We start from the raw sequence: 27,427 nt of genomic DNA, 5'->3' as shown, positions 1-27,427 counted from the left end.
TTCTGTGTAAGTCATTCTCACATTGAGAAATGTCTAAATTGTGGAAAGTGTGTTGAAAATGGAGATTTATAATGCACTGATTCTATCAGTGTCAGGGTTCCACGTTCGATCCGTGGTTAGTTGAACCACAACGTTCCTGCCAGTATTCAATATTTGCCCTCAACACTATATATAAGTAGAGTTGGAAGTGGTGGTGGGGGAAACAGTTTTTTTTTAAAGAAAAACTAGGACACTAACAATGCCATAAAAAGTAGGGTAGAGGGAAGCAGAAATATTTGCTGAGGGTAGCAGTCAAATGTAACATGGCCAGAAATATCACACAAATGTGTAATTTGGCTGAAAGAATGGTTCATTTAGTTGTCTAGTTTTGTTAGCTGGAGGTAGTGGTGCTGATTGGTTGCATTGGGATTGCCCCCTCCACCCATGGATACAAGCCATCTTCTGACAGAAATTGACATTGTCATTAATTTGACATATACAGGGTGGTCTGTAGATGTGGAAACTCCCTTTTAAAACAAATACATGTGGAAAAAACAAACTAATGTTTGATTCATGTATCCATATTAGTGCACTCTGTGTACACTTCCACCCCAACACACACACACTCACTCATTCACTCACTTGCCTACAAAATACATTGAATATATCTATTGATGAAGGAATTGGGAGCATAAAAGTCGAAACATTAATTTGCCTCAAACATCGCTCTGAAGCTCGCAAGTTGAACGCTCATTCACCCCACATTCCACCGGATGCAGAGCCGAGCAACAAGAATTTTCCACTCGGCTCTGCACAGTCAGCAAGGCAACGGCCCTCGCCAGCGGTGAGTGCACCTCCACTGTAAATTTCCATCTGCATCCAGGGATACCCCAGGTGCACAGTGGAGGTGCAAAGTCCACCAACCTATGACTCAAATCCAATGTATAAAACCGCTGGAGACAGTAAATCGCTCTCTCACTTCGCTCCAATATCACCACCAAACTGATCGACGAGAAGAGGACGACGGCCTGCTGAGAGATCGCGACACTACGAGGCGGCAACAAGCGAGAAGTCCATAAGCAGTCCGGATTAAGCCAACCGAAGAATCTGCAAGAATAAAACAAGTCGCCGAATTGCCTGCCGTCTCTTATCGTCATCTTCGATCTCTCCAGCGGACACCTGTCACCGTCGCCGACGCCAGAAGCCCAGGGCCAGACCAACAGCAAGGGGTGAGTAGCGTTCAACAACACAGGCTCCCAACAATCCTTCATCAGCCTCCTTAAGGGTAGAGGTGGTTAGCCAAGTCAAACTTAAGACCTATTGTATTTATCTGAGCTACGTCCCGGCGTGACTCGATCCCGTACCTTACCCGACGTCACGCTACATGGTGGAGATAGCCGGCTCCACTCCGTGGAATTGCAGAAAATTTTAATTTTTTTTTACGTCACTCAAAACCCCATAATTTAAAATCCCCGCCGCACACAGCAGCAACCCTAGAAATTCTTCTTTTTCGATAATACACTTCGTATTATAAACTCCCCACTCGTAAAATTTCTCTTCCGCTCACTATCCTTCATTTCTTGTGAATAAGTGCATAAAAATTCCCCCTCCCTAAATTCGCATGAACGAATCCCAAATTATTCTTCACGAAGAGCTAGAACGTTCTCTTGACCAGATTCTCTCCTTAGCCTCCGCTATTAATTCCCCCGCTCCTTCCCCCAGAATAACCAGATCCAAGGCTCAACATCCCGATTATCCCCAGATTTTAGGTGGTCTAGAAACACCCAAACGAAAAAAGAAACACCCAGAACCCCAAACCAGTACACCTAAAACTAACACCCCTACCACCATCAATCCATCCCCGTCAATAATGTCCGTAAATATACCCCATGGTTTATACCCCGCCCCCTTCACAGGAAAAAACCCTCAAGAAGTTGAGCAGTTTTTTGAAAAGTTCGATAGCATTGCGGGCGCTTTGGCGTGGGAGGAAAATAAAAAACGCGAAATGTTGCCATTGTTCCTCGCAGACATAGCGCTCACATTTTTGAACGATCTCAAGAAGCAGCCAAACTTCAACACCCTCACCTTTCCGCAAATCAAAAAAGAATTAATTTCATTATTTAAAGGCAGTCACTTAGTCAGCATGCCCATCCAAATTTTATTAGAGACAAAGCAGGAAATTAACCAGCCCATTCATGATTATGTTATTCGTAAGAAAAATCTCGTCCTTCAATTCTTCCCGCAAGCGACGAACCCTCAAATCCTTTCCTATGTTGTGTCGGGACTTCGATCTAAACACATCGCTGCGATAGGAGACAAAGAGTTCACCGACACAAGTTCTCTTATTGCACATCTGCAGAATCAAGAAAGGCAAGACATGCTGATTCAAGCTAGACGCAATGGGGAACAAAGTGAAGCGATGAAACTGATAGATGCCGCTAAGTACATGCACTCCATTTACGCAACAGCCTCCCCTCAGTTTCCCAGCTCCAGCTGTACGCAACCACAGGTCAGCAACACGCATCCTTTCCCCACACCTCAGCCTGCTTCGTCATTTGTGACGTATTCCCCCCCTACCCCCCTCCCGCAGATCTCTCAAGCTCCATACAACTTTCTTCCGCAGCGATCTTATCAAGCTACACCAGCTCTCCCGACCAACTCATGGCAAGTCCAAACCACGCCCACAGCCCCTCCTTCCCTCCCCTCCAGTCAAGCTCCGCACACGCAGTCCGCTAGTTCTACCAGCGCGGCCGTTTCCCAGTCTTGCAACGCAATTTTGCCATCTGGCGGTTCAACAGCGAACCAACTAGATTCAGTCACGAACCAATTGCAAACCTTAACATTAGAAAATAAAGTTGAAGCGTTGTGTCACACTGTCCAGAACCTGGCAGATCAAATACAATCAAATAACAGTAATCAATTTCAGACCCGGCCTACTTTTTACGGCCAGGGGAATGGCAATCGCAGAGGTTCTACTCGCGGCATGAGACGTAATTTCAGATCTCGAGGTGGAAATAATAATTCAGCCGGGGGGCGACAAAATTCACAGTTTTCGCAATGCCAGATCTGTTTCCGTTCAAATCACTCTACCAGGGACTGTTTTTATAACCCAAACAATGAAAACAAGGACGATTTAAACTGAAAAACCGTGTGAATCGATGGGACGGATCCACACGCAAGACAAAATTTGACACAGTTCCTATCCTTGAAAAAAACAACCTATTCTTCATTCAAGCTCATGTAAATAATACCCCCCTAGAAATTATGATTGACAACGCAAGCCAGATTAGTATTTGTCCTCAGCATTTAATTCCACCCAATGCAAAGAAAATTCAAATGCACAGCATTATTAAAGGCGTCACTGGTAACAGACTTCCTATCTCAGAAATTGTAATACTCCCCCTTCACATAGGAAGATATAGGTACTCCCACCCTTTTAGAGTTGTGCAATCCAAAGAATTACCTCCTCTCCTTGGCAATGACTTCTTGAAGACACAAAATTGTGACATTTCACTTAGTACTAACCTGTTAACTCTTAGACGCTTAGGCCATATTCCAAACTATAACCTTCCCACAAAATCACACACCTACACCATCCCTGATGTAATTTTTTCTAAACTACACCCTACTAGCAACCAACACAGTTTAGTAACAATCCCAGAAAATGTAACCCTACAACCTAGAACCCGAACATATGTTTCAGTTTCCATCACTCCCCCCCTCCCCCACAATATCCTACTCACACCCTCTCAGGAAACACTCCTTACATACAATATCCTCATACCCCATGCTCTCCTTAACACTTCTTCCCCTCTGTTACTAATTCATAACCCCTCAGAGAAAGCAGTCACACTCAAATCCAACACCCCACTTGGCCAAGCAACCCCATGTGACATTCTAGTAGACATGACAGACGCATCCAACACTGATACGACTACCACTACATACGCATGCACAGAAGACAATACAGAAAACACAAGACTGAAGGAAAGTCAGAAAAAATTTGACCCATCTTGCATTAGTATTAACCCTGACTTATCAGAGGCAGACAAACAAAAAATCATAAAGTTAGTATTTGATTATGCTGATGTTTTAGCTTGGAAAGGCGATAAACTCACCACAACCCCAATTTATGAGTACGACATTGACATTGGCGACAATCAACCTCCCTATATGAGACAATACCCCATCCCTTTGAATCTTAGAGAGCAAATGAAAATTGAGCTTAACAAGCTCTTACAAGATGGAATCATTCGCAGGTCAGAAGGTAGTCCATTCCGACACCCAGTTCTCTTAGTGCGCAAGCGAGACAATACGTTCCGCGTAGTGTCTGACCTTCGGGCGCTGAATAAAATTATTCAGCCCTCTTCTCTCCCAACACCTAACATTGATAACATTTTAGCAGACATGGCAAGCAAGAAATATTACACAACCCTTGACCTTAAATCGGCATTTTTTCAGGTAAAATTAACAGAAAGGTCAAAGAAGATGACCTCATTTGCAATTAGTAATTGTGGAAATTACGAGTATGAAGTACTGCCAATGGGATTGAAGACAAGTAGTCAGGTCATGAACAATGTAATGTCTATGGCTCTATCTGGCATAGATAGTTCCGAGATATCTGCATATACGGATGACATAATTTGCTACACAAACTCAGTTGACGCAATGCTACAAGTTTTACATAAAGTCTTTGCTAAATTACGTGCAGCCAATTTGAAACTAGGGCCAAATAAATGTAAATTTTGCTTTGAAGAAATTCCAGTCTTAGGCCATCTTGTGTCGCAAAAGGGATTCCAAATTTCTGATCACATCCTGCGTGCAATCAAAGAATTCCCTCCACCTAAATCTAAGAAGAATTTGAAATCTTTCCTAGGCATATGCAATTTCATCAGGCGCTATGTACAAGGGTTTGCGGAACCCGCAGAATGTTTGTTCAAATTACTCAAAAAGAAAGTAAACTTTCATTGGCATGAAGAGCATCAGAAAAGCTTTGAGGCATTAAAAGACAAAATTATTTCCGCACCCATTCTTAGACCTTATGACCCAAAGCAAACTTCATGCGTATACATCGACGCGTCCTACCAGGGTATGGGCGGTTGTCTTATGCAGAAGGATGATGATGGAGTACTACATCCGATAGCCTTCTGCAGCAGACACCTTACAGACACTGAGAAAAAAGCAGACGTCTTTTCTCTTGAAATTGCAGCTGCCTTTTATGTCCTAAAATCATTCAAATTCTTCTTAATCAACACACCCTTTATAGTTTTCACAGATAACCATGCATTGTCTTACCTTAGAACAACAAAACAGTTGTCCGGGGTCCTTGCTCGAAGATCACTCCTCTTCCAAGAGTTCGACTTCCAAATCCACCATATCCCATCATCACAGAATGGTATTGCTGATGCATTATCGAGGAATCCTGTAGACCCAGCCCCTTCCTTGCCCAACGATACAGCACAAGACACTTCCCTTGACACAGACGAGGAGGACATACTAAATCAAGTCTTCGTGTTACAATCTGATGACTTTGACATAGGTACGGCACAAAGAGAGGACCCATACTTACAAGCATTAATCAAAATTCATGAAAACCACCCAGATGCTGATCACAAATTAGAGAAAACAGCCTACTCATTTGTTCTTGACAAAGGAATCCTTTATAGGAACACTAAATTTTCACCAGGCTATAGAAGACAGTTATGTATTCCCCAAAAACTAAGAAAAGAAGTGTTTCAATTAATTCACTGTAACAAAATGATGGCCGCACATCAAGGTGCTGCTAAAACATACTCCCATCTCTCTTTACGCTACTATTGGCCTAATCTAAAGAAATATGTGTACGCTGCAGTACGCAAATGCACTGAATGTCAAGTAGCAAAAAGAGCTCACGGAGCCGTACAACATACACTGCAAACAAGCCCACCCGCTAGTCATCCCTTTAGCCAAATACATATTGACGTGTGTGGACCACTGACTTCAACCTCTGACACAGGACACAAATATTTTCTATCCGTTGTTGACAATTGTACCAGATTTGCCATAACTACAACCCTCCCCAACCATGATGCCAACTCATTAGCTAACGCCCTTGTCTCGCATGTTTTTCTCATTTTTGGTCTTCCAGAGACGATTATGCTTGACAGGAGCTCCCCGAACTGTAGCAAATTAATACAGGAATTATCCAAAATTACTGGTGTCACATTAAAATTTGTTGATACTGCTGCCCACTTCAGAAATGGTGTCGTCGAATCATCTTTTCACTACTTGAAGTCCATCATGAAAACTTATGTGGTACAAAAACAAGGTAAATGGCATGAACTTTTTGGCTTTTTCACGCGACCCATGCCCACAATGTAAGTACACATCTTGGCATGAACAACTCCCCCTATTTTTTGCTATTTGGACAACACCCTAGGTTAATTGCAGATGCTGTTCTCCCTACTAATCTCAACACCACTATCCACTCTAATGAACACAGAATAGAACAACTCCAAGCCGCTCGAGAACTAGCACACAAACATTTAGCAAAGCGATTTGAGCAGCAAAAACAATGTGCCGACAAAAAGACACAACAAACAACCTACTCCCCTGGACAATTAGTGTATATTTTGGACACTACCCCTCATCCCCACGTACCCAAGGCATTTTCCTCTTCCTACAAATTTCAAGGGAAAATAATTTCACAAAACGACGCCAATTCCTATTTGGTGGAATACACCGATGGTCGTGGCAAACTGAAAACTGATGCTATCACGATTCACCGTTTGAAAACAAGGCACCTTGACTCGGACGAGTCTGTCACTTAAATATTCAATTTTTCACCGTTGCACAGTCCATTCACACTTTATAAATATTCTTTTCGCACCCACATGTCAATATAATACTTGTATTTTCGCATTTTTTTTCTTCGCAACGCGATTTTTTCACCAAGCCGCACACAACAACGAGCACATGTAAAAACGGAAGTTCCGACATTTTGATTCACATAGTACCCTCTTCTTCCTGTTCCCTCCTCCTCAAATACTGTACACATAAAAGAGTCGGGAATTAACTTTAAAAGCAAGTTCGAAGACTAAAATAAACTTTTAATATTCCACAAAATAATAATAACGAAGTAGAAAGTAAAAACGGCCAATCAGGAACGTAGTCTCTCATCTGACTACTGGTTGAGTACGTGAATTTTCACTCGCTTGAGACAACGCGATTTTTTTTTCTGTCTGCAGCAAGCAGATGGTAAAAAAAAAAAAAAAACTCGCACAAGTATCTGCGCATGCGCGACCTACCCGTAGACGAATCTCGCACAGCTGACGATGTAGCAATCGCCTCGGCTCCAGCAAATACATCGCGGAGCGCAAAACGTAAACAAATGGTAATAAAATACAAACAAATAAAAATGCAGAAGTTTATATTATAAACTATTCAGTCTCGAGAATCTCTTGCATTATAGCTTGTTATTCCTTCTCTTTTCAAATTTATCATTAGTGCTCTTTTACCTTTTTATTTGAGAAGCTAACTCGGAAAACATTTTTTTCATCACAAATCTCATGCTTAATACATGATATTTTTTTTTTATGCAAACTCAGTTTTAAATTTGTATCTTTGTCCCTTTCAGGGTTCACTACCGACAATGGCAGTAATGTTACTACTTTCCCTTTTTTCCCTCATTTTTTCGGTCACCACAGCGACTGAACATGTGAAAATCATCTCGGGAATTTATCTGAAAGAACTACCAGGAACCATCCCTTATCATTATACCATCCCCATCTACTATAATGTGAAATTAGAAATGCCTAAACCCCAGCACTTCCCATCAACACTACATAATGCCATGTGCAACAAAGGCGACGAAGATTCCAACCAATGTAAACTTGCGGTCCAACTCCAAAATTTTCATTCACACCTTTCCCTCTTCACAAGACCCACTCCCAACACTTCCGTAGTTAGACAAAAACGTGCACTCCTTGGCTTTATAAGTAGCATTGCTAACTATTGCTGTGATTTTGCCACTACTAAGCAACTAGAACCCTTATTCCAAAATGCTCATGAAGTAAAACAAACGATATCTAACATTAAACTACAACTGCAAGCTAATCATATTTTCTATCAAAATTTAACTGGTGAAATTCACTCTTTCCAACATCAGATTGAGGATGTTTTTACTGAATATGCTAACCACTCTGATAGTTTGGCTAGAAATCAGGCAGCATTAATTAATAAACTCAAAAATTTAACAATCAAAGATGCGCATCAAGCACAGGCATATCTCATCGAATTTATGACCCTAACCTTACAGCTTAGCCAAATTTTCACCCTTTTTGAATATGAGAATACCATTAACAATTGTAAACATCATTTTCTCTCTGAACATGTAGTATCTAAAACAGCACTGCACCGAGACTTGAAAAAGATTCAAAAAAATATTCTTCCTACTGGATTTGATATAGCGATTCCTCTCACCCTTATTGACATGTATTATCAGATACCACTGTCCCAATGCAGAATTTCTGCTGATGCTGTCAATATTGAGTTGAAGGTGCCTATCACTTCCACTCAGAAGAAATATAAACTTTATTTAGCAATCCCTGTCCCCTTTTCATATCAAAATTTAACATGCGTAGTGTCGCATAATCCATCGTATATCGCCATTGATGATTCTCATAATGTTGTCACTATTAGCGGTACAGACCTTGAAAATTGTCAGGTCCATACACAGAAATTGTGCCTTCTGCCTTCTCACACAGGAAGACACGATGGGCTCAATTTCTGTTTTTCCAAATTGATTCAAGCAACAACCGTGGCTGATACGATGAATGGGTGTACCTACACATGTCACGAATCCCACCTCACTGATGTGGTCAAATTAGATTTGAATGTTTATGCAATAATTAATCCTCCTCCTACCATCACCTTTTTTTATGCTAATGGCTCCACTTTACATTATAATCTTACCACTTTTCACGAACCCGGTGCAGTATTGTTACACGTGGCTTGCCGTACAGATGTACTTATCACCCCCGATATCAAAATTCATGCTATCTTTCCTTGTGGTTTCGATCATTCAACAATCCACCGAACAATTCATATCCTTCCTGCTGCCTGGACCAACAATCCCAATTTTCTACTCGACACCCATTATAAGATTTCCCCCCTTGTGAATGCAACGGCTCTTTATCATAAACAATGGACATTTCATATCCCTCACCTTAACCTCTCCCAATATAAAGTTCTTGACATCCCTCCTATAACTCCACTTTACAGACATGCGGATTTTCCTATCATTATAATTTTTGTCTGGCTCACATGTCTCACTCTAGGTGTCATATACCAATTTAAACTTCTCCACATTCCCCTTTTCTTATGTTTTACTTCTAAGGCTCGTGCACTTACCCCTCATGACCTTGTAAAATCTCCTGCTCATACAACCACCTATCTCTTCTTAATTTTCATAGCTCTGCTGCTTCTCTGTATTTGCATTACCTACATGTACTTACGTCTAAAACGTCACACTTCTTGCTGTTCATGTTGTCACCAGCGAACCCCATCTCCTCCTAAGACATGTTCCGTCCCTATTATTAGTTCTCCTATTTCTGTAGCTGCTATATCTCAACGTCCCGCACATTCCCCACCTCCCCCTCCCACTCTTCGTCAACTTACAACTCCCACTCGCTTAGCTCCTCCTCTTCCCACACGTATCACCTTCGATGATGGCTACTGTCTACCCACCCCTGTCATTTCACTTATGTCACCTTCGACTCCAACCTTTACTCTTCCGCACTTAGGCGAACACCTTTTATTATAACTTCCCCTTCCCTACGCTTGTCGGCTCCCCCTTGCACAACGTCACCATCTGGCCATACTACACTCACGGCGTTCTCAAGCTTCTCTTCGGCAGTTCCGCATAGAGCCAGTCACCCAGCAGTCGGTCAGCGAGGAATTATCATGGCGCAGCAGTCATCCTGGAGCAGCTGTACAAGCAGCCAGCCAGCAGCCATCTCTTGCAGACATCATGCCGCCAGCCAGCCAGCAGATATCTTATTTCAGCTCATCATGCAGCCCGCCAGTCGGCCAGTGGACATCATGCAGACACCATGCAGCCAGCCAACCAGCTGACATCTTATTGCAGACATCATGCAGTCCTCATGCGGCTCATCATGCAGACATCATGCAGCCAGCCAGCCAGCAGGCATCCTATTGCAGCCAGCCAGACACCATGCAGACGTCATGCAGCCAGCCAGCCAAGAGCCTTCCCATTGCAGCAGACATCATACAGCCAGGCACCCTGCTCATATTCTATTGCAGACATCATACAGCCAGCCAACCAGCTGACATCTTATTGCAGACATCATGCAGTCCTCATGCGGCTCATCATGCAGACATCATGCAGCCAGCCAGCCAGCAGGCATCCTATTGCAGCTAGCCAGACACCATGCAGACATCATGCAGCCAGCCAGCCAGGAGCCTTCCCATTGCAGCAGACGTCATGATGCAGACATCATGCAGCCGGCCAGCCAGCAGATATCTTATTGCAGCAGACATCATGATGCAGACATCATGCAGCCAGCCAGACACCATGCCGCCATCCTGCAGCAAGCACATAAACATGTAGCCAGCAGACCACAGGCAGCCTGCAGCTCAGCATACCACCAGTAGTCAGCATTCCAGCTGAACATGCAGCCAGACCCGTGCAGTACAGCTATGCCGACAGCTCCAACTTTTTTTTTTAATTTTATTTTTCCACATTATTATATACAGGGTTTTTATTTTTCTTTACTCAATGTACTTTCAATTATTATTTCAAAATATACTCTCCATAACCATCTCTACTCTGCTTCGTAACCACTCACAGTGGATACATCTTGGCCAGGGGAATGATGAAGGAATTGGGAGCATGAAAGTCGAAACATTAATTTGCCTCAAACATCGCTCTGAAGCTCGCAAGTTGAACGCTCATTCACCCCACATTCCACCGGATGCAGAGCCGAGCAACAAGAATTTTCCACTCGGCTCTGCACAGTCAGCAAGGCAACGGCCCTCGCCAGCGGTGAGTGCACCTCCACTGTAAATTTCCATCTGCATCCAGGGATACCCCAGGTGCACAGTGGAGGTGCAAAGTCCACCAACCTATGACTCAAATCCAATGTATAAAACCGCTGGAGACAGTAAATCGCTCTCTCACTTCGCTCCAATATCACCACCAAACTGATCGACGAGAAGAGGACGACGGCCTGCTGAGAGATCGCGACACTACGAGGCGGCAACAAGCGAGAAGTCCATAAGCAGTCCGGATTAAGCCAACCGAAGAATCTGCAAGAATAAAACAAGTCGCCGAATTGCCTGCCGTCTCTTATCGTCATCTTCGATCTCTCCAGCGGACACCTGTCACCGTCGCCGACGCCAGAAGCCCAGGGCCAGACCAACAGCAAGGGGTGAGTAGCGTTCAACAACACAGGCTCCCAACAATCCTTCATCAGCCTCCTTAAGGGTAGAGGTGGTTAGCCAAGTCAAACTTAAGACCTATTGTATTTATCTGAGCTACGTCCCGGCGTGACTCGATCCCGTACCTTACCCGACGTCACGCTACACTATCTAGGCTGCTATACTAGATTATTTAGTTAGTAGCAAAGTATGACATTAGAAATTTATAAGCTCAAAATTGGACTTGCAACTAAGAAAGGTTGCCCACAAATAAAAAAAAAAAGCCAAAATTTCAATTTTTTCCCAACTCTAAGTAAATATTTTTTTGTGCTTGAATTTGTTGCACATAGGTAATTTTTCTCTGCTTTTTTTTTTCCAGTTCTTTGGTTATGATTTGGGACCCAACCGAGTGCAAGTATCAGGGAACCTTACAGAGTTCTATTCAGATGATGGTACATCCTGCAGGGTTCAACTAACTGAGTACCTGTACAAGGAGACTGTAGTGAGCATTAATGTCACAAACCTCAACAACACCCTTTACTTTCACAGCTTTGTTGATGCCCATGGGAAAGGATACATTAACGAACTTATGTTTCACATTCTGTTCAGGAACAACATTTTAGCAGTGTTTGCTATTCCTGGCAGCAAACTTAAGATGCTAAGGGAAAGGAATGCTATGAGTGTTAAGGCTAGAAATTATTATTCAAGACTTTCCACTGTAGCTGATATTAAAGTACAACCAAGAGGACGAAACAATCAGTTTATGAGTGAAGAGACAAACGCAGAAGAAATGCCAGAGAGAGGTCACCAGAATCAAGGGTCTGCTAGTGTCTTTGATTTGAGGGTAACATGGCCATCAGGGTTGATTTTGGAAACAGTGAGAGATTCTGTGTTCTACATAAAGCAGCATTATATCTCCAAAGGTACATCACAGTTTTCCTAATATGTTTTCAGACATGCCTTAGCAAGTAGATTTAGATTTGTACATCTACATTTACAAGGTGCATTCAATATATAACCAGAATTTTGTAATAGCGTCACTCACCGTTGAACAGAGTTGCTACATCCAGTGGTGTGGTATTTGTAGGGGGGATGGGGGAAATTCCCCCCTCTGGATACTTGTGTCCCCCTCTCTGCTTGATAAATTTTATCCCTGGGGGGGAACAAGAAATTATTAACAATTTAGTTACATTTTCCAAATTCGGCATTCAATTGCAACATTTTCTGTCGGACAACTGGACTCCCCATTTGGCGAACACAGATATGACCTCAAGCGCTGCTCTATTCCTGGAACTGTCAAACAAGTGGCCAGGGTTGAAGACCACCTCCCTCTTCCCTTTTCTTTGTCCACGGAATTTGGCAGGAAAATGCCACCGCAATGAATGTGGAAGTTACAAATGAGTTGTTATGTGACTCAAACTTGTCACCACAGAACGATGTCTGCATTTGTGCGAGTGGAACAATAGTGCACAAAGATAGCCTACATTTTGGCCCGAGCACGATAACCATCTATGAAGTCATGTTTTAAAAAGCAGTGTGCCTTTTTTTTTTTAGAATAATGAGCTAGATTTCTTTGTGAAGCTAGAATATTAGTGGAAAAAGTGAGCATTACGAGATCCAAACTCTGCAATAACAGGAATCTGCCTTCAAAATGAATGAAACCTGATATGAAGGCTGTCTTGATAAAAGGATCGGTTCTGAAAATTTGCAAGTGCGTCTACACAAGAAGGCAAGAGTATTAAAGTGGTGAGTTCCATTTGATTGTTGGTTGCCCATGAAAAATTTAAGAAATGGAAAACTACATGGCAATGGCTTCTTGTATCTATTGATGAAGTTACACACATCTTTCAACATCAGTCAATTAAAACACATGGGCAATTTAGAATGTGATATCCTTTGTTGGAAATATTTTTCGGTTTAAGCATGCATTGTCAAGTTGGTAGTTTTGTAATTTTGCAGCAAGCTAAACACATTTATAAAATATCACGACTAAAAGTGCAGAAGAATCGATATTGAATAATTCATTCTCTTGGCCAGTTTCCTAACAACAATTGATCATGAAATTACATACACACTGATGGGTGTTTGCTATTGTCTTGTAATCAAAGAATCCCAGACTAATTAGGCATAACTTGGCCTACTTGCCCACCCAACAAATTTTTCAGAATTAACAAGCAATGGAACTTGTGTTAAGCAGAGAAGCAAGTTAATGAGTAATTTTTATGATTTCGCAAATGTAACCATAGCAAAGTAGTCTTGGGCGCAATTTTTATGAGGTATAAAACTTTTTGATTCTGCCCACCCCCCACCCCCCTCTCAAGTTATGCCTAAGTTCAATTCAGATCCCCAAAAGTTAGGTCCCAGACTAGATTTCTGGGGGTGGGTGTCAAAATTTCACTTTAAAAACTAGGCCCAGTCCCAGTGCATTTGCTACGATGGGTCAAAATGATCCTTCTGCTGTTCTAGGGGGTATCAATCAGATCCTTCACCGTTCTAGTGTTAACTAGTCAACTTTTAATCTCGGCACCAATGTTCCCAGGTTTGAGTCCCAGCCTGGACATGCATCTTCTTCATGAGTGTTCCTCCATCAATTTCATCGAATTTTCACTCATCCTCATTGTCGCAATTAGCCAGAAATATCAGAAAAGTGGCACTGAATAAGAAAAATATAAATACGATACTACTTTGAACTATTTTTTTTTGTATGTATGCATTGCAGAATTATTTCTCTTGTAGCCTACGGTTACAAGCATAAAAACAACAAAAACTGTGTTTTTTATGCTTGTAACAACTGTAGGCTACAAGAGTAAGTATCACCTTGAACCAATACTCTAAATCAGAACCATTCATTCTTGTCTACCTGGGATTTTTTTAAGTGGCCTACTAAGTGCTTATAAAACCTATAATTGTATATAAAGCATAATCTTCAGTGTAATATGTCTTGCAACAAATCGTTGCATTAGTAGAAGTTTGCAGTTGTAACATTTAAAATGTATGCACAGTATTGAATAATATTAGTATTTTGATTATAACATGCCAGTTTACTAGTTTTGCTTTAAAATATTCAAACAATTACATTGAATATTAAAATATCTAATGGTGCAAAATAAATGAAAATTTAGATTTTTTGCATAGTTTCGAGGAAGTTGTGATAAAACAGATACTTTTTGATACCAATACTGCTGGTATTCACTGATATTTATGCATCAGACTCTGTATTTGGTTCAGCCATAATTGATTCACTTTTAAAGAAAACTGTATTTTTCATTCCACATTTTTTTTTGCCACAAAATTAATGGGTTGCAGTAATTTCACATAGCTTGCACGATAGTCCAGACTTAGAAAAGTGTGGGCAAATAAACTATAAATTTTGTCTTTGTGCTTATTTTGCATTTTATACATAATTTCAAAATAGTCTGTGGCAAAATTTGGTAGAATAATACACTCCCGCCTTTTGATATCACCTAAAAACTAACATTTTGTCATTTTGCTACCAACCTTCAACCTATCTATTTTAACCTTTTTAACATTTTACCTTTTAATCAATTTTGTGAGTGTTTCTTAATGTTTTAAACTTCTTGGAAAGCCTGAAAAGGGTTAGAAATGGGGCCAAAATGTCATATAACAGAAAGAAAACCACAGTGGCTGAAATCATGATTGTGTGGGACCCACCCTCCTCCTCCCCTGTACCTTGGTATGGTGCACTGAGCACAGGGTAATTTTTTTTTTTTTTTATTTGAGATTTTGAGCATGTTGACAATCTTTCAGTCCCCCTAGCCTAGTTGCTCTAAGAATTATGATTAAATATTTTTATTTATATATTGGATAACAAAAATCCAAACTATCGGTATCAGTTAGAGTTTAATTACTGATACTGGCCAAAATTTTCTGGAACCCTGATGTCTTATAGAGTCTGAAAAATGCATAATTTTTGCAACAACATTATGGGATGAAAAGGATTATCTGATGTTAAATTATGAATATTTTTTGAAGCCAACCTTGGGTAGATTGCTATGGCACAGTTCTAGTGTAGAACTCATATCTTAACCTCTTAAGTGTGGATGGTGTACATATACGCCACCCACAGGGTGCTATTGCAGTGCGGAAGACACCTTTTGTTTGCTTCAACTAGATTCGACTGCAGGTGGCGTATATATTCGCCAGTATGTTGAGAACGTGAAATTCAAGTTAGGTGATATTGTGCTAGCTGTAATGAAAACAAAAGAAGTAGCAGAAAAACATGAAAAAGAAGAAGTAGAACGTAAGTTAGATGTAAGTAAAGTTGTCTGCTCTCATGTGGTGTAGTTCATGTATAGTAGAAAACTGAAATATGGTTCAAAAACGAAGTTTGTGTGATGTGAACATTGAGTTGGTTTTGTTTCAAAGACTTACACATCCGGATGATTTATTCTGCATAAACCTGAAGTACATACATGCCGACATGCTATGTATTATTGTATATTTGTATTTGTGTATCATTGTATATTGTGGCCGCGGTGGCTCAGTCGGTAATGCGTCTGACTACCATGCGAAAGGTCCCGGGTTCGATCCCCGGCCGGTTCAAATCCGGGAACTTTTCTAACGTTGGAAGCGGCCCCAGCACCCACCCAGTGTCGAATAACATGGGTACCTGGGGGAAACCCTGGGGGGTAAAGGCGGTCAGGGGCATGGTGCTGATCACATCACCCCCACTCACGACCGGATCAAGAAAGTGTGGGGCGTTACCCCCACACCCCCTATACGCCTTCATGGCGTAGTGCTAAGCACAGGGGAACACTTTACCTTTTTTTTTGTCTCATTGTATTATTTAAATTTGTCATGGAATAAGAAAGCAATTCCATAAAAAAAATACTTTGATGAAGGAAGAAGGCAGGAAAATAGTGGTGTTTTATGGCAGTTGATTTTGTTCAACTGAATTCTGCTAAAAGAAACCTGCATTTCCCAGTATCAATTTGTTCAGAAAATTCCATACTTAAATGGTTAAAATTTATTCTGAACTTCTTTGAATTATTACTATTTTCAAGTATTGGTATCGATGGGAATCAGTAAGAGTATTGGCAATGGTATCAGTATCAGTGCGAAGTGGTATTGACTCAGCCCAACTTCTCTTTGCCCAATTTGAATTTTAACTGAATTTGCTGAATCATTACGGAACATCTCCATGATTTATTGCATGCAATTTACAGGGCCTCACTGCGCAGATATAAAGAATGAAGTGAACCGATGTTTTCTGCCTGATGGGAGTGTTTTAATCTTCAAAAGTCATGGAAATGTTGATGTCTTATGCCATGATGGGACCATATTTTATTGCAGGAAGTTTGGGTAGGAGAACTTGTTGTATTTTTTTACATTTTCTGGTAAATATCTAATTAGGTTTGTGCATATATATTAAGAAGTTGAGCAATTGTCTGTGACCAGAAGCCAAATTAGGGCATCTTTGTATCCAAATGGGTATTCCTTTGCCTTTGATGAAAGCAGTCCTGGGCTCTGTCTCATGTGGGAATGCCAAAATTTCAGTGTTTACCCAGCATCATGAGTACGATTGCAGAGTTATATGTCTCAGTAACAGTACTTTGTAGAACTTTCAAAGAGCTGTTGTGTCTTGGAGTTAGTTATAGCCACAGGAGCATCACGATATATACACACCCCGAACAAAAAATGAATCACCCCCAGGTTTTTCCCCCAGCCCAACAGATCGCATCCTGATAGTACTGGGTGTTCCATTTACAACACAACCCGGAGTTGAGGATAGTACAACTTTTGAACCGGAAATGGTACACGCATAATCCTTATACCAAATTGAAGCCTTGTTCACGCATTTATTTTCAAACCGGGGAACAATGATTGGATTTCATTAGTGTCCATGTAGTGTTGTCATATGTAACGGGAAGTGTAAATGAATTTTTTTACAAAGCATGAAAAATGGCACATAACACACATGCACGGACATGCCGTCGGTAATTTTCAGTTTGGTTAGGTGTATTAGCTCGGCATCTATGGCAGTGAAAAAACAAATCTTCATTTCTACCGATAGCCAATCCGATGAGGCATCTTTAAGTGGGAACTAGGAAAATCGTTTTTAGAACTTAAGACTGTGCATTGGCAACACTGCTGGTGTTTCAGTGCTACAAAAGGTGTGTTTCGAAACTGTATACATGATGCAATTACTGAAAACAATAAGAAATAAACTTGGAAATTTTCATGAAGATAGTGTTACTTGCATGCACCTGGCAACCATGCGATGAGATTACACCGAACAGGACTGGCCTTTCCTCTTGTTTCTTTCCAAGCAGGGAAAAATGTAATCTCATCGCATGGTTGCCAGATGTATGTAAGTAATACTATTTTCATGAAAATTTCCTAGTTTCTTTTTTATTGTTTTTAGTAATTGCATGATGTATGCAGTTACGAAACACATCTTTTGTGGCACTGAAACACCAGCAGTGTTGCCAATGCAGTCTTAATTTCTAAAAACAACGATTTTCCTAGTTCCCGCGTAAAGACATCTCATCCGATTGGCGGGTTGTAAGGGGTGCTCCTTCCACGTAGTGCACCCAATAGTCAACCTCACTTACACATAGTACACCCTGGACTGCAGACTAACGAGGCTCTGGCGACTGGCCCCATGGCCAGTATAATTTTGTTTGTGTTGTCCTGTGTTTTGTCCTTATTTGTGCTGAGTGCTCCTTTACAGCTTCAGCTTTTAACGAAAGTCAGAAGATTTTAATATTTTATGATTTTAGTTCTGCAACGTTAGAGTTGTTATGTGTAACGATAAGGGGCTGGACCCCGTATAATGTGACGGTTACAAAATAGCCTTAGTGCTGACGCACCCAAAATTTTAAATTCAAATTCAAACATTCGATTGGCTATCGGTAGAAATAAACATTTCTTTTTACTCTGCCATAGATGCAGAGCTAATCCACCTAACCAAACTGAAAATTACTGACGGCATGTCCGTACATGTGTGTTATGTGCCATTTTTCATGCTTTGTAAAAAAATTCATTTACACTTCCCGTTACATCTGGCAACACTGCGTGGACACTAATGAAATCCAATCATTTTTCCCCGGTTTAAAAATATATGCATGAACAAGGCTTCAATTTGGTATAAGGATTATATGTGTGCCACTTCCGGTTCAAAAGTTGTACTATCCCCAACTCCAGGTTGTGTTCTGAATGGAACACCCTGTATTACAGTGGGTCACCGAGCAGCGACCTCTGTGATAAGTCTTTAACAGTTACCTCGAGAGATTATGAGTTGCTAGTTGTATGCAAGCATTTGTGAAGTGGGTCGCAAGTCAGACGTGATGGAGTGGCAAGAAGGTGCCATTGTGTTTGTGCGTGCACATGGACACAAAGTGAATGTAGTGGCCCAGTTTGAGTACAGTCCAGAGGGTGTACCAGGAGTAGTATACCTCACAAGAGACCTCAAATTGGCATCATAACTGTGACCAAAAAATGCTTATGACCGACAGGGATCGTTGCCGTGTTGTTCGTCTTGTAGCTACAGAGTGGTTTGAAAGTCACCAGGAATTACTCCAAACCATACTTCCGCAACCTAGTAGCATCCCTACCACAGCAGATTCATGCAGTGATCCAAGCCAGATGTGGTGTCACCGTTTATTAAGGATGTCATGGTGACTGATTTTTTTGTCTGAGGTGCATTTTTGTCTGCTGTTACCGCAGGTAACAACAAAATATAAAGAATAAAAGAACCTTTCTTAAAATATTATTACGTACATAAACTGATAATATTGTCGTAAAGCAAATATTGCAAACTGACATTTTTTCTGACACCGGCAAAAGCGAAGAGGAGGACTGATCCGGTACCCTCCTCAGGCAACATGAGGAAAGGGCCCCGAGCCCACGCAAGGAAGACTTCGCGTAGCGGCAAAGACTGTTACGGCGGGAGGAGGAGGCTGGTCTGTTTAGCCACCACAGTTGCCGGTGATCCTTACCAGATACAGATCAGTGTTGCCATATTCAATTGACAGAAAAGAGCTAAGTCGCCTAATCGGGTCTATCTTACTCTGAAGGTATCCACTCACACTGGGGAAAAGCAAACTACCAAGTGATATTTTGTATTTACACTAAATATCAGCAATTACGAAAGTCCTCCTTGTCCTTCTTCGACATCATGGGCGAGGAGAGTAGAGGGATGGGGATGGTCAAGGAGTCAGCGTCCCATGTCCTTCTAAAAATGTCAACCTAAAATTCTATATTTCACACATAATATTATTTCTGTTACAGGAATTTGTGATAATTGTTGAAAGGGCCGATTGAGATTGACATACGTTGTCGCAGGAATGCGATAATTTCGGATTGAAGCAATGTTTTTGAGGTAGCAGCACTGTTTTTGGGTGAAAACATTACTTAGAAGCATAATTTCCCGATTGTTATCTTAGCATGCTCTGAAGTGTCAGGTGTCGCAGGTTCGAATCCTCAGCAAGAAATCGGTATTTAAATGTTTGTTGTTATTCTTTTACTTACATCATTATAAAAATTAATAATTACATACACAAAATAATAATAATTTTATTTCAATAATTCACCATGCATCCTCATAGTCACGATTACGATTATCCTATAAAGCGAAAGCCTTAAAGGTAGCAAGGAAAGTAAAATATACGAAATAATAATGGTGTCAGAAATGATATTTCTGTGGATTTAGCGAAACATGGGAGTAGTTATGAAACAGATGAAGACTACGTAAGTCTTATTTGAAACGAAAAGTTTCGCGATTTGGGCAAATCTGGTTTCAAAAGAACTAAGATGGCAACAGTAGTAGAACTGGACTTCTTGCAGTGTAAGGTTCCGAACTCCGAAGGAAATATTGGCTATTGGGGAAGTGCCGATGCTGATAGGGGAGGGGGCAAGGAGGGTGCTTTACGTGTTACAAAAGTAAACAACGGTTGGCGGAAGGGACTGTGCAGTGCGAGTTTTGAGAGTGGTGTCTTTCGTCTTTGTGTTGTTTTCTGGCATTGTCAATTAATTAACAAGCGGTGTTAATTACTTTGATGTTTCTGTAAGTATCAAATTGCGTATGTCTTTATTAGGCTAATGTTTATTGTGTCAACCACCAATGTTTGCGATATCACTTCAGAGCTTATGCCAACATTTTTTTTCCTGATTAATAACTTTACCAAAATCTAGTATTGAATTGCAGTCGTACCAGAATAATATTATACGAACTACTTGGAAGACATGGGGGGGGGGGGGGAGCTCAAGTCTTATGGCTCCATCCTTAAATGTCCTACTGATAACCGGTAACACTTTTAAAAATTCCACGCCACGCCACTGCTGAGGTGTGTATGTATGTTATTATGGCTGAACCATTTAGTTCAAATGGAATTAATATGTAAAATGTAAAATGACAGCTTCATTTGAATTGAAGGATAAAAAATAGGATTGTCAATCATTTACATTGTGAAATTAATCCCAGAAATTCCATGTGAATTACATTTACACTAAGCATGTGAAAATTTAACTGATATATATATAAAGTTCTGGTGTAAAATTGAAAATTTTTGCATGAAAGAATATGAATGGTTCATTAACTTTTCATAATGTATGTAACCAGCTAACTGTAAGATTTGTTCTTTACTGCATATTTTGACATTTACTTTATAAAACTAGGGCATATGAATTATACCTTTATATTCATAAGGTAAGGGGAAAGTTCCCCGTGCATATAGTACCGTGCCACATTTAGGGGATGTGGGAGTAGGTTCCCACACATTCTCGATCTCTGCCATTTTGGAGGTGATGTGATCAGCACCATGTTCCTCCTTTATATTCATAACAATAAAAAATATATATACATTGTAGAGTTTTGCACTAAATTGCAGGTTATTAGAGGTACGGTGGAACCTCATTTTTTTGGGGGGGGTGGGGGACTAAGATAAAAACAACTTTTGCATGAAAATTTAAAATTTGCTGTGATAATGCAGGCAATAGGCTAGAACTCTTACCTATTGAACATTCAACCTTATGAAAGCTCTCTCTCTCTCTCTCTCTCTGTGTGTGTGTGAGTATTAACCTGTAAAAATGGAAATTGCTTGTGATTTCATAGTGTGATAACTGCAAAGTAGCAGTGTAATCACAATTCAAAAATTCAGCTTTGATGTTTGTTTGTAGTCGGAGGAGCCTAAAAGGAGCAGTTCCTGAGGAGGAAGCAGATGAAAAAGGGAGGAAGGATAGTGGAAAGAAGAAGTCAGATAAGAAGCCAGATGTAAAGAAAGAAGATGATAAGAAGAAGAAAATGGTTAAAAAGGGAAGTGACAAAGGCGAGTTAGGAGACAAGCCTAAAGAGCAAGATCAACTGGAAGTGTCAGAGTATTTGAAAATTTTTCCAGATGGGCAACAACACACCTTTTCAGATGGTTCAGTAACTAAACATCGTCCATTTTTCTTGAGAACGGCAACAGATGTCCTTATTGGAGACGTAAGTACACATGTGTCATGTTATTAAGGAGTGGAGGTTTCAAATTACCAATCAGTAACACCAGGAAGTGTGAATTGCAGTTAATTTCTATTAGAGATGGACCAGTGTGAAATTGTAACTGAAATAAAACCAGTATAAAATACACAGATACAAGTGTCGTTCAGGGTTGACCAAGACTTTTGTATTTACAGAGGAAACAGAAAGTCTGACAGGCACCAAACTATGTCAGTTTTCAAAGTATTTCCATTGCATCCTGGCACAATCACCATCGTTATGGAACCTGTTCATTTCTGTAGTGTACAAAGGACTGGCCTTCTGTCGTAGTCACTGTAGGATATCTTTCCTCAATACTCAGTACTTCCTGCCTTTCCAGATGCTCTTTAAGCAGCCCAATCAAATGATAATCACTGGGGTTAAAGACCAGACTGTAAGAGGGAGGGAGCAAGAACTCCCAGTGCATCGGGGTCAGGCTTTTTCATTGAGAAAAAATGACATTTCCAGATTACATCCCAGGACTTTTCTTGTAAATGGCATTTCGTACAGCATCCTTCATCATTGTGCAGTAATTGTGACCCCTTTCTCCAAAAGTCCACATGAATAGTACCTTGCATGTCCCAGAAAACAATTCTATGGTCTTTCCTGCAGCCAGCTGCAGTTTGCTTTCCTTGGGTGATGGGAAACCCTAATATCTCTACTTCATGCTGCTGCTTTGGGGCTCTGGGGTGAAATGATGCATTCATTTTTAATCACGTGATGATTGACTGCAAGAATACATCATGTTTGGCTCGAAACCAATTCAGAAGCTCTTCGCAGGTCATAATGTCTGTTTCTAACCAAATCTCATCTGTCCATCTTACATTGACTTTTGAAGAAAAGTAAATGATTGTGAACAATTGACTCCAAACATTGGCACCATTTGTACACTCTTGCCTGTGACATTTTGTTTCCCATACTGTGCTTGTCATCTTCTCAAAATCTCAGCTGTCTCCTTCACAATAAATTTGATTATGCACTGCTGTTCCACAGCTGTTCATTGCCATGTTTACTGCAACTGCTGTACATGTGCCAAATACATCATGCCAGATATTGGATACACATGAAGGATTACATTACACGTTTTACCGTGCTAAATATTCTATGAAGAAAAATCTCGGCCAATCTTGAATGACCCTTGTATTTAGGATGACATGAAACTGATTACCAATGTATGAATATGCCAAAAATGACATGACAGAACCAGATATTGAAATTAGTAAAAGGTTGATATTTAAACTGATTTGAATATTCAATTTGTTTCAAAATTTAAATTAGAAATGCTTTTACAAAATTAATTGTACAACCTTGTTCTGTTCACCTGTAATGAAAAATTGTTTTCTTTCAGTGATTTCAAACAAGCAAAGAATCAAAAAGTGTGTGTGTGTGTGTGTGTGTGTATGAATATTGTAACTTGGCACTATGCAATGTTCACAGTTTCAAAGCATTTTATATGAGTGATGTGAGCTTCATTACACTTGAAGATGTGTCGTGTGTTTCATTTTAGTTCTTTGGGTAGCCACTAATGTTCATGAGATATTCAGTGCCCAAAACATCACAGTATGTACTTTTAGTTTTTGACATACATATATATTCAAGGTTTTAACACACAAGTAATCAAAAAAGTTAAAATTTTTTGATCAACTTCTACAAAATAATTACTGAGGAAAAAGGATTAAAATTTGCACAGAAATGAATTGAACGAATTATGCCAGTTTTTCGTATCTTAAGAGGAAGAGTGACAATTACACACCAGTTGTCCATTTATTTCAATATCACTGGAATGGACATGCTACTAAGAAAACCCTTGATTATACAAGAGCGTATGACTTTTTCTCCATGTTTGCAAGTTGAAGGTTTTTTTTTAAGGTGATTATTAAGCTAGTCACGATGTTTTGAAAAATATGATCAATAAATATTTACAGAATCCCATGTATTCCTTATGGAAAATCAACTTCAAGTTACAGCTAATCAAATGGGAGTTTGGACTTTTCCTATGACTAAGAAATAGTTCAATGTGTCCTTTTTCCGACAATGTACTTTTCTATGCCATTGGATGTTTGATATTCCCGAGAGAACGAATAAAATAATGCTCCCATAAATGTAATGTATTTCTCCTTGCCTCCTACAGCCATCCTGGCAGTGTTGCCAATACAAAAGAACTAAATTTGACTTTCAAGGAGCTAGATTAATGAAGGCTGGATAAAGTGCTTCCTAGGGTAATTTTAGGTGTCAGAGGGGTGGGGGCTCTGCTATTACCGTTAACTTTAAAGTGATGACAATCTATTCTTAGTTTTCACCGCCTAGATCTGACGGCATCACCCATCGCAATGATCCACCAATGGTCGTATGAAATCGAAAATAAGGGATTACCGGATAACAATATTGTCATCTTCACCTCAGCCACTGCGTTATATAAAATTAGCTGGGGAGGTAAGAGGGGGTGGGGTGATGCAGCCAATATAATAATATCAGGTCACTTGCAAAATGTATACTCATGGCTAAAGTTGGTCTTTGTGGGCCAAAGCCAGTGATAGCATCATAGTGGGGCAGGGAGTGGGGGCCACAGTTCACAGCCAAACGAGTGCATGAAAGACCCAGATCTGGCTCCAAAAGAGCTAAGTTGGCAACAGTGCTCCACAGCTGCCTCAGAGAGAAGGACCTCTGGAAAATTGTCGTTCTTCCCTAAGTCCTCACATGAAGCTTGTAAAGTTCATAGGCTTGGCATCCTAAGGTCGCTTTTCATGTGACACATGATGTTTGTTCTCACTAAAAACACAGTGAGTGGAATGTAGGTTTGTTCCATGAAATCGCCTCTAGTTGCAGACAATGCACATGCGTTGCACTTCAAATTGCAACGGTTCAGAAAAGACAATATAATTTGAACAGAATGCGATATGAAGCATCAAGCACAAGATGAGTGTGTCTGTAACGAGTCTTAAAATGTGATTTAAATTATCAATAAGGTCTTCAATAAATTCCATTTCTTCATGCTGGAATCCAGGAAAGTTTGATTGTGAACAAGTAAACTGATTTGGTGATCTAAAAATTATGTAATCTTATGCTAAATAAACCTTTTTGGTAAGTGTATTTGGTGCATACTACAGAAGCTTGAAAAATGAATGGGAACCTGCTATGAGGACAGGTCTCCCTCTGGATACCTTATCTGAACTTTTCATAAACAAACAACTATAGTGCTTTCACCTACTACATTCCTACAGTCTAAAATTAACACATTTCACCAAGTATACAAAGGTAGTTCATTTCATTCTAATTGTACATTTTATGTCTTAAGGTATGCACTTATAGGTTTGTATATCAGAATCAGCATAATAAAATAGCAGTCATTTAATCATGTAATCCACTTTCATCGCACACTGTTGGTGCACAGTGAATGAAAATTGTCAATTTTGTGTGATTTGCAGGATATTTCGATTCTGCAAAAAAATCATTTGGCACATGGTATGCCTGGCAGGATATGCAGGAAATATTGTTCAGCTTCAGTGATAAGATACTAACCCATATTTGCAATACAAATACTACTTCATCACTAATGTAATGATCATTCATCCTCATTGTTGTATTTAACCTAATGGTGGCAGAAAAGTATTACACAGTAAGCAAAATACAGTGGAACTCCAATTTTACATTTTCCTGCATTATACAATCAGTCTTTATAGTTGTAATAGAGCAAAATGCTATAAAGTTTCCATAGATTTGACATTTTTTTTAATTTTGAGTTTTTGCACCCTGAAAATGTAAAGTCGAGGTTCTGCTGTATAATCCTGAAAGATGTGTGTTGTTATTTCTAGGTCCTGAAGAGGAGAGGTGACAACACCAACCTGTTGCTGAAAGGAGATGGGTCGCTTGTTGTTACGTTTGCTGATAAAACGAGAATTACTTCAACATTTGTGGTTGTTGAAAACGACAACCTTTCTTACGAAGATGACATTGGGTCTGAAATTACATTCGAAGATTACGTGTCTGTTTACAGCATCCACACTTTGGAGCATCCCAACTATGCAGCTGTGACATTTGATGGAAGGATGGAGGAAGTCAAGCTATCCATGCCTGATGTACTTATATCATGAGTTATTAAATGTAAATTAAGATAGACTAATATTACAATATATCCAGTTCAGATTTATCCAAAACTCACTCAGGTTCTTCATCAGGGCAGAGTAAGAATTAACAATCCAGTAATAGAGATAAAAGATATTTGAGGCAAACTTAAAAACTCACAAATACTCCTTAATGTCAGATGATGTGGCCAATCATGTCTTCATTTGTATCAGATTGTTTCTCTTCAGGCAGGTGATCTTTAGTCTATCTCAATTTATGATGTTGAGGATCCATGGAGTGTAGTATTATAGTTTTTATTTGTTATTGAATGATCATATTCTAATACTCTTACAGTGTTATACTGATCTGGAAACCCTGGAAAGTCTGCAAATGCTTAATATTAGAGTTGAGCCTATACCGATGCCGATGTATCGGTATCAGAAAGTATCAGTTGGAATTCATTTACTGATACCAGCCGATACTTTCCTGACATTTTGATCTTTCACGGGATCCGCAAAAATGCCGCGTGACACTTTCATGCAGACTAATTATCTTGGAAATTTTGCAAAATTCAAACTTTTCTTTTACTTTGCTCCAATTTTGCATGGAAAACTAGATTTTATGATTACATAATATCTCTTTTAATATTCTGATGTATTCCTTGAATATTTTAAAGCAAATTTCTAATACTAATAATATTTTGAACAACTTTTACTTATTACAATTCTCAAGTATCGGTATCGGTGGGAATCTGTAAGAGTATTGGTATCGGTTGAAAATAGTATCGGCTCAGCTCTACTTAATATGGTGGTTGTTTTATTTGCAGTGAATATGGCTCTCTCATATATTTTCATACAATACATGTTTGTGAAGAAATGTCAGCAATGCATGCTCGACTAGGACTCGAACCTGGCTCTCAGGCATACTGTGCCATTTCTCTACCAACTGAACTACTGATCGTAGTTCGCCTGACTTTTCAATCTCTCAGTTTTAACTACGTGTAATTGTTGGTTTTGAAACACTGTTGACGTCAATGGTGCATAGTTTCTCCTGGCAGAGAGATGTAAATTATCTTACTATTTGGCAGAGATAGGAGATTTGTACTATGCAGAAATTTCAGCAAAAATTGCACGATAGCACTGACAGAAACAATTCAATGCAGATAAAACCGCAAGAGCAAAAAATCAGGGGAAACTATGAGGGGAGATGAAATGATGATTGCTTTTTACGGGTGGTATATTATATTGCTTTAAAGTTGGTTTTACAAAAGGTTAACTTTAAATATATAATAAATCAAAAACAGCAAAAACAAAAGAAAACCACGCTTTACGTGGCCACACGCAGACCCTATTCCACGTGTGGTGTTCCGTATAGTAACAGATATCCCCTGAGATATCTGTTAAGCAACAGACGAACTTTAGCCTAACTTTAATAATCGGTAACTAGAGGAGGGCTTAATAGGCTTATGATTCACTAAAATGATAGAAG

General features: G+C 39.9%; 1 protein-coding gene across 2 annotated transcripts in view; it reads left to right on the top strand.

Moving 5' to 3' along the window:
• Positions 1 to 27,427, top strand: part of LOC146000434 (uncharacterized) — a 127,885-nt gene that overhangs the window by 89,119 nt on the left and 11,339 nt on the right. For both annotated transcript variants that reach the window (XM_083138057.1, XM_083138056.1), the window contains 4 exons: positions 11,777 to 12,320; positions 16,584 to 16,719; positions 21,538 to 21,844; positions 25,690 to 25,953. In XM_083138057.1, coding sequence (XP_082994183.1) covers positions 11,777 to 12,320; positions 16,584 to 16,719; positions 21,538 to 21,844; positions 25,690 to 25,953 — 1,251 coding nt within the window. The remainder of the gene's footprint in view (positions 1 to 11,776; positions 12,321 to 16,583; positions 16,720 to 21,537; positions 21,845 to 25,689; positions 25,954 to 27,427) is intronic.

This window comes from Lepisma saccharinum, chromosome 16 (assembly GCF_977018435.1).
Source record: "Lepisma saccharinum chromosome 16, izLepSacc3.1, whole genome shotgun sequence".
Taxonomy (NCBI): domain Eukaryota; kingdom Metazoa; phylum Arthropoda; class Insecta; order Zygentoma; family Lepismatidae; genus Lepisma; species Lepisma saccharinum.
The sequence above is the reverse complement of the archived record's forward strand: the minus strand, read 5'-3'. Positions and strand labels throughout refer to the sequence as shown.